At 27.4% G+C, this 20,254-nt stretch overlaps 3 protein-coding genes across 3 annotated transcripts; 2 read left to right on the forward strand and 1 right to left on the reverse strand.

Moving 5' to 3' along the window:
* Nucleotides 1-1,375: 1,375 nt before the first annotated feature.
* Nucleotides 1,376-8,952, forward strand: LOC126900950 (uncharacterized). Its single transcript, XM_050676989.1, has 11 exons — nucleotides 1,376-1,842; nucleotides 4,446-4,578; nucleotides 4,967-5,109; nucleotides 5,404-5,676; nucleotides 6,408-6,502; nucleotides 6,904-7,084; nucleotides 7,151-7,538; nucleotides 7,862-8,034; nucleotides 8,090-8,322; nucleotides 8,384-8,600; nucleotides 8,659-8,952. Exons 1-11 carry the CDS (start codon nucleotides 1,779-1,781, stop codon nucleotides 8,853-8,855), a joined length of 2,097 nt encoding a protein of 698 aa, XP_050532946.1. The 5' UTR covers nucleotides 1,376-1,778; the 3' UTR covers nucleotides 8,856-8,952.
* A 1,128-nt stretch (nucleotides 8,953-10,080) lies between these two features.
* LOC126902663 (zinc finger protein 664-like) lies at nucleotides 10,081-12,573 on the forward strand. Its single transcript, XM_050680154.1, has 3 exons — nucleotides 10,081-10,524; nucleotides 10,592-10,725; nucleotides 11,537-12,573. Exons 1-3 carry the CDS (start codon nucleotides 10,237-10,239, stop codon nucleotides 12,516-12,518), a joined length of 1,404 nt encoding a protein of 467 aa, XP_050536111.1. The 5' UTR covers nucleotides 10,081-10,236; the 3' UTR covers nucleotides 12,519-12,573.
* A 511-nt stretch (nucleotides 12,574-13,084) lies between these two features.
* On the reverse strand, nucleotides 13,085-17,714 carry LOC126902660 (ubiquitin carboxyl-terminal hydrolase 4-like). The gene is made up of 11 exons (XM_050680150.1): nucleotides 17,326-17,714; nucleotides 17,022-17,260; nucleotides 15,391-16,369; nucleotides 15,201-15,294; nucleotides 14,965-15,140; nucleotides 14,771-14,902; nucleotides 14,055-14,710; nucleotides 13,857-13,973; nucleotides 13,671-13,798; nucleotides 13,461-13,604; nucleotides 13,085-13,396 (listed from the first exon to the last, which is right to left on the reverse strand). The coding sequence occupies exons 2-11, from the start codon at nucleotides 17,246-17,248 to the stop codon at nucleotides 13,356-13,358; spliced, it is 2,694 nt and encodes an 897-aa protein (XP_050536107.1). The 5' UTR covers nucleotides 17,249-17,260; nucleotides 17,326-17,714; the 3' UTR covers nucleotides 13,085-13,355.
* Between the last annotated feature and the right edge of the window lie 2,540 nt (nucleotides 17,715-20,254).

Here is a 20,254-nt window from a genome sequence, read left to right on the forward strand (position 1 = left end):
AAATCCTTAAAATAAGGCTTCATTAAAATAATATTGTATATAATAATTATCATGCATTATTTTCGCATTTTTTTAAACCAAATCTACAAATAGTTCACATTTGTTCTTGAAAAACCACGTCAATTGTTAAATAATAGAAAAATTATTAAATACATGATTACGAAAATGAGTTTAGTTGTTTGAAATATATAATACTTTGTACTATACTCGTTATAAATAATGAGTATTAACTGAGTTATCAGATGTGCTTAAAACAACATGATGTTACATATAATTATTTCAATAGATTATACTAATTGAAGATAAATGTTTATAATTGAAAAGCATTTTTACATATAAAAATAATATTTTAAGGTAAATTTACATATAATAAACTTAATTTTACTAACTTTTTTTAGGTCAAAAATCATAATATTTAATATTTGTAATAATAATATTAAGTTATAAAGTTCTTTATCGAATAAATTAAAATAACAATCTTTATGCATTACGACAAGTACTAGAGAAAGAATAATATGACTAAATGTAACCAGAATTGTCTAGACAGTGTTTGTTAAATATTTGTGTCAGGATTTATAGTTTTATTTTACACGGAGATAAAGGACTATTATAATTTTAAATATTCATCTTAGACGAAGGTTATGGGAAACAATTGGCTACATTTACGTGATTTCTCTGAATAAGTACCTATTGATAACTTCAACGTGTCTACCGGCCAGACGCAGTACCGTCGTTAGATTTTAAGAGTCAAAATTCAAAGCATTAAGTTAATAATGAATATATTTGTACATGAATATGTTCAAATTTAATCCAAAATTAATAATTATAGTTCTGTACATTTATAGTTTTTTGTTAAAAAAATAATTTTTAAATAACAATTATGACAGATACAGTATACTTTTCAAAATTTATGTCACCGTAGACTGTGGGCACCTTGAATATTAAACAGGTCCTGTCATTCAAATGCCTGTCAACTTGGCATTACGTAACAATGATATTCACAACGATGTCTAGTAAAAAGTTTAATGTTGTGCTTATAAAGTGTATTTTAAAGTGCGCGAAAACCTAACGGAGGAAACAGTTGATGATTGGTCATTGAAATTTCTGTTGTTTAATGAACAAAACAAAACGAAGCGGCCGAAGGTCTAGTTATGTAATGAAACCATTTAAAAAAATGAACGTTTAATAGTAAATACATGCCGGTTTCACTTTCGCATGTTTGTAAAGCACGCATACATGACTCGTGTCCTCCTTTTTTCCATTTATTTTTCCCGACAAAAAGAAATTTAAATAACTATTATGCGCGTGACCGTCGTCGCGTACCATATGCACCTCTCAGTATCATTGTACGCATTCACGGATGTTCATTATTCTCACAGCATAATATGTAATTGTCATAATATATTCCGCGTGCAAGTTTGATTTTTGTCCGTTTCAAGATCGCGGCAGCCGAGCCTATTGCCGTGGCAACAGCAGCGGTTAATTACTCGTACTACTACTGCACCTGTCACCAAATTGCCACCTCCATGACGTCACCCCTACACCGGCAGACCGAAGCTCGTCTTGACAAGGTCGACTGCGGTCTCCGACGCGACTTCTCTTCGAGTTGCGTTTAAACGACAACCGGCACGCGACAGACGCAGTAATACCTCAGGGTCGTGACTCTGCAAAAGTTATTAGCTGAAAAGTATCTACTTGCCGCGTATGTACTCGCCAGTGTAATTCTATTTTGCGCCCCAGTCGGGAAATTCTTCCCAACTGTAGACGACGAATCCGCCATGAAACCCTTCAGAGGAACATTTGAATTCGTCATCTTGGCCGCGGTTTTGATCATAGCACGTGGTATGTAAACCATTCTTTAAAACGTTTTTTCACCAGTCCACAACCTTACACGCAAATTCGTAACTTTTCCTTCGGCATGACACTGAAATATTTCAATTTAAATAATTTCCTTTTGTTTCCGGCTGTTATTATATGATATCAAAACTTTCTTTCAGTACAACAAAAAACTTCTAAAAAGTAAAAAGTTCTGTTAAGCGCATGTATGTTATTGGTAAGGTTGTTCGCTAGACTACGCCTAATGCATAAATTTGCAATAATTATGAAAGATTTCATACTTATCTACAACTCATCTTTATCTACAACGATACATACAAAATTAACGAGAACATTTTCCTTGAATTAAGAAAAACTATACTTCACAAATTTTAATTTAAGAAGATTTTACAACAAATTTTACATTCACACTTTGTCATACCATTGACTTACATAATCGTTGTTAAGAATTTTAGTCAAAATAATGTCCCCGTCAACATTATAATGCAAATAAAGCAGTTTTAAGTCAACAATAGAGTCCTAATATTATCATTTATTTTCTAAAACGTACAATTCAAACAATTGATTTTTTAACACTTTTTACACTTTCTATTACTTTCGACTTAAAACATAAAAATTTAAATAATTTACCATACAGATTTTGTTTACAAATTCCGAATAAATTTTATAGATTATATAAACCATAACTATTGTGGATATTTATAACACATCTAACATTATTTTATTGGCTATATGTAACTTTTTTGAGTATTTTAAATTAAAATTAATAGCTATAAAACATATTCCCTTCGATCTATTCTGACAACTACCTAACATTTTATCAGTCTATTAGCTTGCAATCGACATCGTATGAAATAACTTAATTAAGTGGCTATTGTTTAATAATCATTGTTACATTCAATTACTAAATCATAGTTATGTCTCGATTGTTCATTACTAATCATTATTTTTCAGTTACATCTTTTCTCGTCTATTTTGCATGTTTATTATCGTCAATTTTAATTATTCGAAATTAGGGTAAAGTAGAAATTCGGACATAGTCTAAAAAAAATAATTTTCCTCTTGAATTCCCATCTTCTTACAGACTTTAAGTATGATTTGATCACTCGTTCAACCATTTTTCTAATGGTATTGATCGTAATTAAAGGTCTCTAAAATGATTGCAATGCGGAAGGCATATTATTTTTTCTTTACAATATCCGAATATTTAATGATTCAGTCGAGATTAGCTCAGGTGTGGATCGTAGATTTACCTTACCTTAGTTTTACAAAATATTTTCAATAAATGTCTTAAACATCAATAATAAAGTTTTATGCAACTATAATCATAATTAACTTTATAATTAATTATAAATAAATGTCAATCCAGCTAAACTAAAAGCTGATGGAAATAAATTGCATTAAAATACTTGAACTGATTTTTTGCTTGAATATTTATTATTAGTTTTCAGTTATTTTAATTTTGTATAATATTAATTGTTTATAACATAGACAACAACAAAATTATTTATTCGATCTTACTAAGAAATTTGAAATTTACAATTTCAAAAATATAATAATAATATTTGTGTTCGGAAAAACTTTATGCGAATGACAGATTTCCTGAGAGGGATTATAAATTTACACGAAACAAGATATAACAAGATACACATAAATGTTGATACGAAATAAACCTAAAATTAAATGACAAAAACAACTACAAATAACTTTGTAGTATTTAAATAAAGAAAAGTATAGATGTTGATGTGTTTTCTTGTGGCTGCCTATTTGACAGAGGATAGTATTTTTATTCATCGACACTAACGATATTTTAACAATCCAACATATGAAATAAGTTCACTCAATATTTAATTGTACATATTTGTTAACTAGCAAAATAAACCCAACGTAAAAATTATACACAATTACCATCAACCTTCACCACATTAGTAAATACGCGTATTCAACATGAACAATTTTAGTGCGGATATTAATCACTAATTTTAATTATAATATAGCAGAAATCAAACACTTGGTGTAGCAAGGTCTAAAATGCAACAATCCTTCATTGCAGTACCTCATTACTCAAAAAATGAATATTTAAAAATGTATATTGCTATTTTATTTTGAAGCATCTGCTACCAAATCAATCAGTAAATTATTTTTTGAACTTTTTTTTTTATTTCTCAAAAAAAAAAAAATCAAATTTGAATACATAATACAAGAAATGTTTGAGTTTGATTCAATACGAGACTTTTATTGATTTTTCTATCAAAACAATTCAAGTATTATTTAATTAAAAAACTAATATTTTCAGACAAATTTGTTACTTTATTTAAAAAATAACACAATACAAATCACTATTACTTTACAAAAAACAATTTTTAAGTAATTTCAAATTTTTGGCGGCAAAATTGCAATAAAAAACACAAATGTATATTTTCTAAATGTTTGACGAGAGCTATTATTTTATATATTTAGGCTCCACGAAGTTTAAAAATGAAACTGCACAACCAAAAAATTACTTTTACCTAATACTTTTTCAACTTTTATTCAAACTTACCTATATCACGTATATAATTTCATAAACTATTTATTTTATTTTATTTTAAAAACATATTTTTCTTCAGCGCAAGAATGTCCTGGGGGTATACCCGTGACATATGTTAAGTATAGCAATTCTGCTCCAAGATCTGTTATTCAACCAATTTTGTTATATGCTAGTGTGCCTGGAGTCGCCATTACTGCTGAATGCTACAATAGGTGAGGAAAATTTAAACCGATCGTGTAAGCTAATAAATAAAAAACAAAATATTTCCTAACAATATTTCAACAGGCCAAATTTTTAACTTGGTAGATCAAAGTCAAAATATAATATGTATAATACATTTATTAAGTTATTACTATGATTAAACTGTTTTCTAATTTTTACTCAAATTTATATATAACGTGTTCATTTATTTTGATAAAAAGTATATAAAATATAGTCATTTTAATAAAAGTTTTAATCTACTTTTACAAAAATCAATTAAATCATTTTTAATTTTAAGGATCTTTTACTTATTTATAAATTATTTTCATTAATTGCCATATTAATAAAATTATTTTATGTAATTTTTATTATTTTGTAATTTGATTTGTAAATTAATAGATGCCGAAAATCAATGGACTGCGCAGGATTTATCATTGATTACCCTTCTACGTCATGTTATCGGGTACCTAACATGGGCAGCTCAACAGATAATATTATTGTTAGTTCCAGTTCAAATTTCTTTAGAAAAGCATGTCTTCGAGGTAAATTTTAGTTTTCATATAAACAGGTGAATGATAAGAGGATCTTTACAATGCTTTTTAATCAGTCAAAACAACAGTGTTTGTCAATCAAATTAATATGAGAATTAATTTTTTAATCTTAAAAACCTGATAAATTGACGTAAGATAAACACTAATACGTAAAATAGATTAAGTTACCACTTATCTATTCTTGTTACTAATTCGTTTCGACTTATTTTGATTTTATCTGTTAATATCAATTAAAAAGAGCTTTCAACCAACATCGATGAACTATAAATTGTATTTTCTTTTAAGTTCCGGAAAATTGTAATCGAAAAGCATGGCCTATCGAAGTTTCCATGGATTATGAGCTGAATGGCTTTCAGCTTTCGGTTATACCGAACGTGGTAGACAAATGGCAGTGCGCACAACAATGTCTCGATCAACAGTGTAAATCAGCTAATTACTATCGGAAAACTAAAATTTGTTCATTGAACTCTGAAACAAGGAGAACCAAACCAGCAGCGTATAGCCCAAGCCCAGGTCAAGTAGAATATTTAGAAAACCAATGCGTTGACCAATCATCAGGTATTTTTTACCACATACAGAATAAACCAGATCTAACTGACAACTCTTATAACATTTGATCTAATAATAATTATTATTATTATATAATATGAAAGATATTATTTGATCTTATAATAATCATTATTCTTCTTAGACTATGTTATAGCATATTTTTAAAATTAATAATAAAAATGTATTATTTTATTTTAAATTTCAAAATTGCTATATTTAACCGTTTACAAAAAAATTTGATAGGTCAATAACAGTTTTAAGGCAAGTGCTCATTAAGTTACAAACATTGTAATACATACAGGGCAGGTGGAGTATGCATTATAAATATACACCAGTATGAGCTGCACCTATCCTCATTATATAGCCACTTTATGTATTAACAACTCAACAATTATTTGTCTTAAAATTGTTATCGACCCATCAAATTTTGTTTAAAGATAGGGTTAAAAAATAGACTATTTTTAAATTTAGACAAAATATGATGACAATATTTTCTTATTATTGATAAATAATTAATTAATAAATAATCAAAAAATATGTCTTAAATATAGTCTAAGAAGGCAGTAATTATTTTTTAAAACAAATGTTTACAAAATTGGTATACGTATAAAAAGTTATAACAGCTGTCAGTTAAATGTAATTCACTGTGTATACACTAATAATTTATTTGACTTTATTAAAAAAAAATTTTAATTATATTAACATAAACACTTTTTACGATAAACCTACCTTATTTTCAGGCATAAACGAAATGCAGTCTTGTTGGCATGAACCTGTATTCAACAGAACTTTGCAACAAGTAGACTTGCAAGTGGAAAATATCAATATAGAACAGGTATTATATATATTGTTATAATAAAAGAGTCCAACAAATTTGATCATTATTGTCAAATAAGTACACTTACGTCTAATTTAACAGCATTATTTTGTAGCCAAGCCATTTCTATTTATTTAGACCAATCTTGAGTATTCCATAATGATTTTTGTGTATACTAATAAATTAACACTGAACTATATTCTAATAAAAATAAGAAAACATAGGTTAATTAATTCAGTAAATTTTCAAACAATGATCTATAAATAATATAAAGATGAAGAATCAAACAAAATATCAGTACTTATAGATCGCGGAATGAAACATTTTCGGGGAATTCCGCGTATATTAAAAACTGTTTTCTCTGCACATGTACGAGTATATTTTTACACATAGATTATTTGAGTACTTTTTATGTTAAGTGTAAAGACAGGTGTGAAGCAGAGGAATATTTCAATTGCCGTGGTTATACATTTAAATGTCCAACCAACGAATTCTATGGTGGTAGTATCTGTCTTTTACATAGTGACGATACCATGACAGCCGGTCCTCTCGTTCCTTCACTTTGTGCTACATACGTCGAAAGAATTCCCTGCATTGATCGTGAGTCTAAAATTGTTTTAAGTAGTTATTATTAACTGTCAATAATTGTTATTTAACGATTTTTAGTAAGTGTTACTTGTAGCGATACTACAATGTCAGTAACGCTAAATTCTCCAGCCTTCAAAGGACGCATGTTCGTTCTCGGACGTCCAGAAGAATGTGGTGTAAACGGAAGAAATATGGACACTACAACGATGACAATGCCAATTACGGAAAATCATAATCAAAGAAATCCATGCAATATAGTAGTAGCCAAGTCAACACAGGGCAATAGGAAATTAGCCACAGCTGTTGTTGTGGTTCAACATCATCCTATTATACAAACTGTTGGTGACCGAGTGACCAGATTGTCTTGTGCAATGGGTTCAGACTCACGATATTCACCTTCATCATCAGGAGGACAAAGACCGCAAAATATCACGTTGGACGCAACCTTTGGAGTAGCTGAACCAACGTAAATAATTTTTATTTCGGCTTATTGCAAAACTTATTAACTGTTATTTTGGTCATATTTTTTATAATTTATTATTACCGCCATATTATGTACAAATATGTGATCTTATTTTTTGAAACTGCATTAAGAACAATACATTTAACTTGAACATCGTTTTTATAAAAAAAAACAATCATATAATATACAGATAATAGTTGATAATAACAAATTAAAAAAAAACACGTTATAGTAAAAACAAAACGCATCAAATCTAAAATTATAAAATAACGGTTAATGAGTTTCCGCATCTGACCGCCGATTTGTAATATTATACCCTTTACCAGAATCCATAACACTGTCTACAATGATGGAGGATTTGATTCAAATGGTTTAATTGGTTCAGCAAATGTGGTAGCTAAAATGCGCATATTGGAAGTAGGGCACAATGATAGAAAAGTGTCTGAAGTGACGCTCGGCGACGAACTTGAACTCCGCATTGACGTCAATTATCCTTATAGTAAGATGAAAATTATCTATTAATTAATCAATTAACTAATATATATTTTACGTAGATGCTACAAAATTAAGGGCTGGTCATTTGGTAGCTAGTTCGGGTGATGGACTAGATTCATTGCTGCTTTTAGATTGGAGAGGATGTCCTCCAGAACCTGCCACATTTCCAGTGCTAGAGTTCATGCCACCCAACTCAATGGTAGCTCGATTTAAGGCCTTTAGGTTTCCATCCTCTCCTATTCTTCGATTCAGTATCATGCTGACGTTCTGCGAACAAGATATCTGTCAACCAGTACGTATTAATAGTTTAAATAATGTTTACAATTATTAATCTCTTTAGTTTTATAATACAGAATGAATGTGACGATGGACGAGTTACTCTTGGAAGACGTCGTCGAGCCGTATCACCTACAGAAAATAAAAGTAAAGAAGTGCCATTACAACTTGCTATTGTAGTTCGATCTATAGAGGAACAAGAGCAGATTATTGCCGATCAAAGTTTAATAAAAGGAAACGATTCAATACCGTCCAATAACATCGATAGATTACCCAGAAATTTATCAACTACAGGTTTGAATTGATACACGATATGTTAATATCTAATATATTTATAAGAAAAAATTTACAGTGTTTAATTCCGACGAGTGGTGTATTTCCTTCACATCTGCTCTGACTATGATTGCTGCATTGATCGCTGTTCAAACATTAATTTTTATAGTCTTTTGGTCCTGTTTACGCCAATCCAAAAAGAAAGCCGTCAACGACAGAGTTACATTAAACTCCGACTTTCAACCTAGACATGTTACTTGGGCTGATAGCCAATAACCGTTACCATTATACAACACCAACCTATATTTATTAAATAATGTATTTTATAAAAATATGTACATATTTTTTAATTAAAAATTTTCTTATTGAATAAGTTCTAAAGTGTAATTATTCACAGTTGCACTTTGGCAATCTCGTGTATTATAAAACTGCATGTATTCAGTAGTATAGGTAACGTAAAAAAATTAAATTAAAATCGAGACAATTGTAATTATAAAATTATGTTTTCATTCTTCTTACTAGAAATATTTATAAAAAGTATTTTTTTAAGCTTACAAATTATACTGTTATGAATATAAATTTATAGTTCTTTAACTGCTTATAGTTATTTTTTATATTTTTACTTTTACTCTTAACTTATTTAAAAAATAATGAAGAAATTAAATTGATTTATAAATAACAATAATTATCAGAATTTTTCATTTTGATGTATTTTTAAAATGGCCAGTTTATATAATTTTTTTAAATTTTTACACGAAATATTTTACACCCTCTGGGAGATTTTCTGCTGGCGTATCTGTCATGAACAAATATTATCTTCAGACGTATGGAACTTAAACGTCACTTGTTGATTATACATTATTTTTTTTATTTTATAACTATAATACTTTTATTCTTTCCATTGCTTTAAAAACACTTAAAAAGTAAGTAAGATAGAATACAAACTCTTGAGTGAACATAAGTTAATGGAACAGTATATAAGCATAGAAAATCCTTTTTTTGGTAAAATTCAAAAAAATAAATATTTATTGATTGAAGATTGCAAGAAGATATAATTTCCGTTTTAGGAGTACAAAAAACTAGAGACATAAGACAAATGAAGTTAACATAAAATATTAAATATTACACACAGTTAAAAATAATAATTATATCAGTTGATGGTGATGGTAATAAATCTTTATTGCCATATCATTTTTTCCGATTCATTATTTAAATAGCCAAAGTTGACGTTTGAACATGGTTGAAAAAATATTTTATATTTTAATTATACTTTAAATTCAAAAAGATATTATTTAAAAAAATAGTATATATTATAATATAGTTTAAGAAAATGTTTATGTAAAAGTATTTGTCGTGTCTAATTTGATTTAAATATATTAAGATGAATAAAAGTATCAATCTGATAATTAACTATCGAATGTATGGTAGCACTGTACACTTAAGTGTACCTATAATCAATGTATTTTCAATTTTTATCATCAGCTGTCCTTTATCCAATAAACATAGTATTCTTAATACGTATTATACACAACACACACATTCGCCTTATAGGCGATTATAGTTCTTGATATTATAAATGTTTAATTCTGTTGTCCATTAGTCATTTCTTGTTTGTAAAATTATAGTATGTAATATTTCTTATAAATCTCTAACTGCAATGCAGTGTTCTCCCGATAGTATCATCGAGTTGTCCAAAGTATGCCGGTTATGTTTGTCTGTTGTTGACTGGCCGATAAGTGTATTTGATGAGTTAGCTGCCAAAATATCCCAATGCCTCCAAATTAATATATCTCGTACAGACTCGTTGCCTAAACAAGTGTGTGTTAAATGTAAAGACACAATTAATGAATTTCACTCTTATTACAATAATACCTTAGAATGTCAAAAACAACTTGTTCGGTACATGAATGACTCGGTACTAGATGCTGAAAACACTAACAACATAGTAAGTATTATTTCTGGGATATTAATATCATTAATCTTAAGATCTTAAATTTATTCTTTTTTTTTAGGTTACTAGTGACTTTGAACCAGTGGTAACTATTGATTATGATAATATAGAATATAAATCAGAGTTTAATGAATCAGATCATTGGCTTGATGAAAACCAATCTGAAATAGAATTAAAATCTATTAAACTTGATAAGTAAGTAAATATATAAGTAAAAAGAAAAGATGGAGTAAGTGAGTATGCTTTTTTTTTTGCTTAAATTTTTATAAAATGATTTGTGTAGTATTCTTCTGTTAAATAATTATTTTATTTAACATAAGAAGTATTAGAGTACTTAAATTAATGATAAAAAGTTAAAATTAAACTTTTCAGTGATTATTAAAGTAGAAAAAAATTAAGATTACACTTGCCCCAATAGTGGGACAAATTAAAAATTAAATTTGATAATAATTTTAAGAGTTATGGATTTATTATTTTAATGCCAATGTCAATTATTCAAGTTTCATGTTAATTTGATTCATTAATGCTTTATATTAGTTAGGTGGTTAGACAAAAATAAATGATGAATTCTCAAGTAATCCATTTGATTGTGATATATTATATACTAAATGAATTCACAATATATTCACATATTCATAGAAAGTATGAAATCATATTTAAATCAATTATAATATTATTCAATTGAAATTAATCTTATGAAAAAATGTAGTATTTAACCAAATTGTGTTAAATTTTTACAAGCAAGTGATAACAGACTATGTCACACAAAAATTAATAATTCAATATTTAACAGAGCTACAATTATAAGAATTAAAGAATTAAAAGTGAACAACATAACATTTTGATAAATTTCCTTCTAATGAATAATCAGATGTTATGTCTTAATGTACAACAAGTTTACTTACCCCATCTGATCTTATGTATTTATTATATTATATTTCTCATTTCCTGTTTACTTTAACTACATTTAAAATTTTTAATTGCTTATTTTTATTTTACTAAATAGGACAACTTTAGATGGAAATGATAAAAAACCAGGTAAAATTAAGACTTCTCTTAAGTCAAGGAATAAAATGTTTAATTGTACTAAATGTGAAGAGTCATTTGATACAAAGAATGCTCTCAAACTACACAAAAATGATGTTCACCCACATTCTGAATACAAATGTAATTTTTGTGATAAAATATTTGATACTATGTGTGCTCGACAAAAACATAAAAAAGAAGAACATCCTAGCATTACTTATTTTTGTGATACATGTGAATATAGAACTCCTTACAAAAGTCGAATGCAATATCATGAAAACCGGCACAAAAAAGTTTACAGCGTTTTTTGCGATGCATGTCAAGCAGGCTTTTTCAATAAAGATGAACTAGCTACACATGAAATTAAAAATCATGGTGCTGAACCTTACCAATGTGATAGATGCAGTAAATTATGCACATCCAAAACTAACTTGTATAGTCATATGAAAGTTCATACAACATCTGCTGAATCTGTCAGCTATCAATGTGAAACTTGTGGTAAAGCATTTAGACGTATAGGGAGTTATAGAAGGCATATCCAATCACACTTAGGCCTTAAATATGAATGCTCTTACTGTAGTAAGCTATTGAGTTCAGCACATCATTTAAAATTGCATATTCGTATTCACACTGGTGAAAAAAATCATGTATGTGAAATGTGTGGCAAAGCATTTACCGTTAGCAAATACTTAGTTGAACATAAAAGAATACACACAGGTGAACGTCCTTTTAAATGTGAATTATGTTCTAAAGGTTTTACACAAAAGACATCTTTAAGAATACATACCAGATGGCATACTGGTGATCGCCCTTACAAATGTGATGTGTGTGATGACCGATTTGTTATCAATACATTCTTACAAAGACATATTAAAAAACATCATCCTAACTTAATTCAAACAGTTCAAAATTCTAATATTCTTCAACAAAATATACTAAATAACCCAACCTGTTTATTATAGTGTTTCATTAAAATTTTTTATAATTTTATCAAATAATAATTTTATATTCATCTAATCATGAATTGATTATTTATATAATAACTATGATTTTAAAGTAGTGGTATTATGTATAAAATATCAGCTCTGTGATATTTTAAATGCAATGCCTGCAAATTATTTTAATTAGATAAATAAATCATGAAAAATGATTTAAATTTTAAAAAGGTTTAATGTCAACTTAAAACTATAAGTTTAATTCATATTATTTATAAAAATCACTTAATTTTCTTAGCCTTTATTAGTTTAAGTTCCTAAAATATTATTTTAAATACTTCATGCTTTTTAAAATCTACTGAAAATAGTCACTATTGTGAAAATAGATATATTATTATGTCAACAAATTTTTATTTTAAATTGTTATATATGTTAAAATCTAGAACACTTCAATAATTTGTGGATTATATATTCTAATCATATAACAACACCTTCATAAATTACTATGTAGAAATGATCTAATCTTCATTCTATGAATATTATTTAAACTAAAAAGTATATTAAATACCATATTAAAAAACAAGAGATCAAAATGCTAAAAATACATGAGTTTTTTTTACTTTTTTTATAATTACACAGTTGACATTAGAGGATTTTTCTCAAACAGTATTAAAAATGTAATAATAAATAAAGAAATACTAGGAAATATAACAATGCAACAATAAGTAAAAAATGAGGATAAATTTTCCAGCATTTAATGTTCAGCTAGTTCTTTTACCCTTGATGAATAAAAAATGTTTAAGTACAAAATCTTAACAATATATTGCCATATAGATAACAGATTTATGTAATTGGTAAATTTTTTCAATGGGCTGATGAATTGGCAATATCATAATCTTGAAGTCCTAAATACACATAATACAATTTCAATAAAAATAGTTTTTATATTTGCAATATAATATTATGCACCCTGCTTTTTATAAAATAGGATATATCCATTGCAGTAATCTTCTTGGCCTGGCATTGTTTTTGTTGTGTTTTCATCATTGTAATAATACCATTCATTTGTTTCTGAATGTTTAGTATAAGCTGTATAATGTCCCATTGAAGTACCTTGAATTTTTAATAATTTTATTTTATGAATTATAAAATAAAAAGTAATACTGATAGAATACTAACTTCCAGTGTGACAAATACACGCATATAAGTCATATACTATATTTTGTGAAGGGTTCAAAAATAAGTTGTCAATAGGAAATATAACACTGTCTTGAAGTTTGATTCCCCAATTTTCATGAAAAACAAACCTAAAATAATCAATGTATTAATATATGAAAAAAAAAAAACTTATAAATATTTTGTTACCTTTTTAAGTAAACAATTAAGCAATTAGGATATTTAGATATGGACAAAGTTTTAGTGGCACACTGGTTTTTTTTACAGTTAGGGCACCACCAAGGATTATTTTCATCTAATAGTTCACTACAATACAGAAAAAACAATTACACTTATAAACTATTATATTTTTCTATATATAATATCATATAAAAATTTATTTTTAACCTTTGGCTAAATGCGTTTATACAATCATAAATGGTAAGAGGATGATTTGATCGCATTTGTTCTGTTGATACAGAATGTATTTCAGTCTCAAGTAAACTTATATCAACTATATTTTCAAAATTAACAGCCAAGGTATCACTACTACGTAGCTTAACCACTCCAGTTTTGGGGATAGCACAGCCACTACAATGTACATCCCACATACACCGAGAACACATTGTTCCTTGACCATCAACCAAAGACAATGAAAATTCTTCAGAGTATGGATGAAGTTTAGCAACTTCGTCATACAATAATTCAGCAGATAGTTCACTGGGTAGACGTACTAGTGTTGGTCTTCCAATCAAATCTTTTTCATTAGCTTGTTTCATAACAATTGGTATAGTTAGGCGCCTAATAACTTGATTAGTATTATTTGATATTTGTTCAATTGAAATTAAGTCTACAGTAGGATCTATCCGTACACGACATACAGGACAGTCCATCTTGTTTTTTTCGCCACTTGAATGAAAACAACTCATTTTAATACATTCTTCACATAAAATACAAGTACAATTATTCACATCATTATGATGCATCATATCAGGCTTAGACTCTAAACAGATTGTACAAGTTTCTCCTTGTTCCATTGTTCCAGAATCCAAGTCCAAAGATTCCTGTTAACATACAATAAGATTAAAATAGTTTTCCCGGTATTTATAAAACTTTAAACTTACGGTTATTGTCTCATTCTTATAAAATGACTCAATTTTACAACCATTAACACTTTCATGGTTAATTTCTAATAACTCAAAAGCAAACAAATCTCGGTTATTGTAATCCACACTTTTTACTAAATGATCATCATTCTATCCAAAATAAAGAACTTTAATAATTTTATATAATTAAAGCTTTTGAATATAAAGCATACCAATATTTTAGAAATATGTTTGTTAAAAACTTCAGCAACTAACAATATTTCAGGATTTATATTTTGACCAACTAAATTAACTAATTCACTTTTAAGTTTTTTAATATCATCTTGTTTGTTAACAGTTAGCAAATATTTGGTTGGAGCTTTATGTGTTGCACTAACAAATGTTATATCTAAAAGGTTCATTCAAATTAATTAAATAATTGAAATAACAGTATATAATATGATCTCACATATTTGTTGTTCTGTAGCAAATGGTAGAGGCACAGATAAATACATGAATGGTTCGTGCATGACAGAAATATAGTCACATTCTGAGCATATAACCTACAATAAAAAGATTTATTTAAAATTGAAAACAATTTAAAAAGTAAAAATTTTATGTTACCACATAACGTATGATTTTATGAATAAATTACTCACAGTACTTTCAAATTGACCTTGAAAAATTCTATTAATAACAGAAGTGTTGTTAAGTTTTTCAGTCAATGATGACCCTATTGAATCTGGTTCTGCAATTTCACTTTTTGATACAGTATCATCTAATTTAACACGCTTGAGATCCATAAAATTTGAATCAGATGAGGAATCACAACAAATTTCTCTTTTTCCATTTAATAAATCATCAAATCTCTGTTCATCAGTTTTTTGATTATCAGTACCAAATATCATGTTTTCAACATGTTCTATTGAAGTTGTAGAAGCATCATTTGATTCATATTTTTTTTTAATTGGTTGTTCATTATCAGTCATTTCTTCTGTTAAAGTTTCAAAAGTTTGAGGATAATTAAAATCAGTTGAACTTACAGCAGATTCTTCTGCATCACGTGGTAAGAGTCTTCTTGGATTGGACGACTTCCGAGTTTTACGAGAAGCAGACACTTTTAAGTGTCTTGAGAAATGTTGCATGAGTTCTTCATTTAAACTATCTAACAATAAAGCTAGAAACTCTTGACAATCATGTTGACTACAATCACGAAACTGTGCATACCGTTTACCAAGAACATATTTGAATTGATGGGGATTAATAACACTGAACTGACCATGCCATACACGTTTAACAAGATCTGCAAACTGTTCAATTAATGTATCTTCCGAGCCATCAATGTCAAAATTTAAAAAATATGTCACTAAAAATTCCGTTGACAATAAAGCTTGTAAACCTGCACTCATGAAACATGTGTTTCCAAGATTACGAAGCCCACAAACTCCTATTTCTGGTGGGGGTTCTGATAAATCAGCATCAGCAGTAAAACCTAAATTTAACCCAAGACTAGGAGAAGGTATTCTAGAGACAAAATTATCAGCCACATTAAATTCATCAAAATCATTTGGTCCTTGTAAAGGTATAGGAAAACTTGAGTTAGTTGATGTTGGAAAACATGAACCTGAATCTTCATTCCTAAAAATTATAATAATAATAAAATTTATTATTAAAAAACATTGTAAATATTTTAATTAAAAAAAAAACCATGGTACTTGCATTAGAAAATAAATTATATAAAATTGTACATCAAATTTTATTAATACATGATATAATACTTATTACATCAAATGTATTAAACAAGTTTGTATTGCAAACAATTAAGCTAAAAAAACTAAGAGTAAAATACTCACTGTTAACATACTTAATACTACTAACAATAAAAAAACAAATAATTATGATTTTAATCAAAAATTAAACATGATTTTATATTCGAATAATGTATAAAATGAATTCATTTTTTTATTAAATGGTTTTATATTAATATAATAGTATTCTATAAAATTTAAATTAAATGCAATAGTTCTTAAATTATACATGTACAAGTATAACTAAGGAAGCTATGAGTCTTAGCTTTTCAGTTAATAAATCAGCACCCCAAAAATTAAAAAAATATGTTTATTGTAATATAAAAATATTTTTTAGTAATAGGGAAATACCAATAGATGACTCAAAAATGTTGTTTTTAATGAGCCTATATTAAATATATCAAATAAAATATAACTTCTTCCAAGTTATAAACATTCAAAAGTAATTAGATAATATGTGTATCGACAGGTATTTGACTTACCATGAACTATCAATTGTCATCATTTGAGAAGGGCCAGAACCACCACTTCTTATAATAGCGTCAGTATCTGTTATACCAGATAATTCAGGTAACGTTTTTAAATCCTTATCAAGATTTTCTGCTAAAAATTCGGAATCACTCAAACTTTCTTTATTGTCTGCTCTTAAAAATTTGAAACGGTTGCTATGCAACGAACTCAAAATGGAAGACACCTCTGAAGTTTCCATATGTCGTGCGGTCTGCATAATGTGCAAATTATTAGTTGAAAAAAATTCCAATAAACAAAACCTAACTTTCTTTATACCTGAAAACCAAGATGGCTATTGTAGTGTTCCGAAAACTTTTCGGCAACACTAAAATTTAATTAGGAAGACACAGAACAATAATTAACATTAATGAACACTTTTAATATTAACAAAACACTAAACGTTTGAAATATACATTAACTAAAATCTGTTAATAAACCGCGTAAAAACACTACGGCACGCGGGAAATAGCACATCAATTAACAAATGAATCACAGCAATACAATAATAAATTAATTATCTAGAAAATAAATTATTACACTAATTGGCGCCTAAAAAATATCATTATCAACTAGACTAAGAAATCACGAGCAATGAATGTATAAAATTAAATTGTGAATGAAGTTACATATTATCGTATTTTCTTTTTGTTAAGTACAGATGAAAACATTGGTCGATCTTTTTAGGGTTATGCGGTTCAGTCAGGCACTACAACATAGAATATATTTCATTCAATGATATTTCAAGAATCTCCTTGAGAGAAATACCGGTAATTCTGAATTTACAATCTCTTTGATTTACATAAAAATCTCAATACAAACCGTTCGCAAAATTTATACCAATTTTGTTACAAAATAAAATTTTGAGTAAAGTTAGTTTAGTGTCAAAGTTTTTAGCCATTGAAAACTTACCGTTCAAATAACACTAGTCAATTAGGAATTTTCATCAGAGATAAAACTATATTTCTTAATCAATTTTTCGTTCTGATTTCAAATCTACAAATATATTTTTTCTATCACTATTTGAGATAACTATTTACTAATTAGTAAAAAAATAATTAAAAATAAAATTTTTTTTTTTATTCAAAATTATTGATTTTGATGTTAAAAATGATCAGTGCAAAATGTCGATAGTTATATGTCAATAACTTTAAAATAAGATTTCAAAAAACAAAAATTCAAGTTATTATTTTCATTATATAATGAAAATAACATACTTTACATTAAATTAAACTAATGAAAATTTTGTCATGGAAAAAATGATTTAATTATAAAAACAATACTACATGCTACATTAATATGTAGTTAAATCATTTTTTTGTTTGCTTCAGAAATAAAACACATAAATTGTTATTTTCTTTAACAAAAACTGCTACTTTATTGATGTGAAGCTGAGAAAGTAAGGTTTTATCATAATATGCGTTTATTTTATGTCTATCCATAAGAATTCTCAGCTCTCACTAGGTCGGTTTTGTTGGTATATCCATCAAAAAATCTAGTTAAATCTATCAATGCCAAAAATTTAAAAAACCATTCTTGAAAAATTTTTAGCTTCGATGCGAAGCGGAGAAGGTATTAATTTTACTATGATGTGTTTTTTTTTTTTTTTATGTCTGTTGCCACTTTTTCTCAGCTCTCACTGGACCGATTTCTTTCAAAAATACGTCAAAAGATCACAAATCGTATCTAGTTGAAGACATTACCCTTAAAAATTGAAAAAAATTCCCTCGTTCCCCGCAAATGGGGGAAATATCCAAAAAAATTACAAATTTAAAAATCGCTAATTTTCGAAATTTTTTCACTTTTTTTTCTTAAAACTTCCATAACTTTTTGAAAAATCAACAAATCAACATAATTTTTTTTTATACTAAAACCTTAGATATTTACCTTTCATTTGATATCATTTTTTTGAAAATCTATCACTTAACCTGCTCATTGGGGGGGATTTAAAATGGCAACTTTTTTACAAAAATTAATTTTTTCAACTTAATTTTTGAAAATGTTCCGGAAAGACTGCGTCCTTTAAACATATATCAAATTAAAGCTTATTTTATGTACTACAAAATGAAAAAAAAAAATTTGTCCCGACACTTTTTTTTCTACATTTAAACGGCTGCCGTAGTTAAAAAAACACTATTTTTGTGTTAAAATTTTCGATTTTCGATTTTAAATTTTCAACTTAAAAATGCTATAACTTTTTGAAAAATGTATATATCAGCACAAATTTTTTTTTTCTAAATACATTATAAGTACATCTTTCATTTGACATACTTTTTATTAAAATTGGACAATTTCCCCTTATATAGGGGGCGTTCAAAACTTAAAATATTGTAAAAAACATAGATCTTTTTCAACTGAACTTTTGAAAATGTTCCGGAAATACTGCGTCCTTTAAACATATATCAAATCAAAGGTTATGTTATATACTATCAAATGAAAAAAAAAAATTTGTCCCGACATCTTATCTTCTATGTGCAAATGGCTGTCGAAAATTTAAAAAAAAATGTAATGTTTGCGATAAAAATTACATTTTATCGGGATGTTTTTTGTACTTAAAACTGCCATAACTTTTTCAAAAATGAACAAATAAAAATAATATTTTTTTGTATTGAAACCTTAGATATTTCCCTTTCATTTGATATAATTTTTTTTGAAAATCTAACACTTATTCTGCTCACTGGGAGGATTTAAAATAGTAACTTTTTTACAAAAAATAACTTTTTCAACTTAATTTTTGAAAATGTTCCGGAAATACTGCGTCCTTTAAACATATATAAAATTAAAGCTTATTTTATGTACTACAAAATGAAAAAAAAAAATTTGTCCCGACGATCTATCTTCTATACGCAAATGGCTACCATATTGAAAAATATACTATTTTTGTATGATAATTATGGGTTTTGTATTTTATTTTAATAGAAGTTGATGTTGCTTTTGCAATTATCCATCAATTTTTTAAAATTAAACACTATCTACAGATTTGCATCGAAGCGTTTCTTATGATAGTGATTTTAATCACTGTCAGATTAAATCTATACTGGACCCTACTATGCAATGTCTCCACTATGCCGTGACCCCACTGTGCTACCGTTTTTATTATTAAATTTAGTTATTTAATGTAATAATGGGAGATAAATGGTGAAATAAAGCTTTGTGAAACGATAGGCTGGTCAATAGTTGCAATAGTTTAACATAATCTGAAATGAAG

This window comes from Daktulosphaira vitifoliae, unplaced genomic scaffold, assembly GCF_025091365.1.
Source record: "Daktulosphaira vitifoliae isolate Bord-2020 unplaced genomic scaffold, ASM2509136v1 Scaffold_3, whole genome shotgun sequence".
In the NCBI taxonomy this organism is placed as follows: Eukaryota; Metazoa; Arthropoda; class Insecta; order Hemiptera; family Phylloxeridae; genus Daktulosphaira; species Daktulosphaira vitifoliae.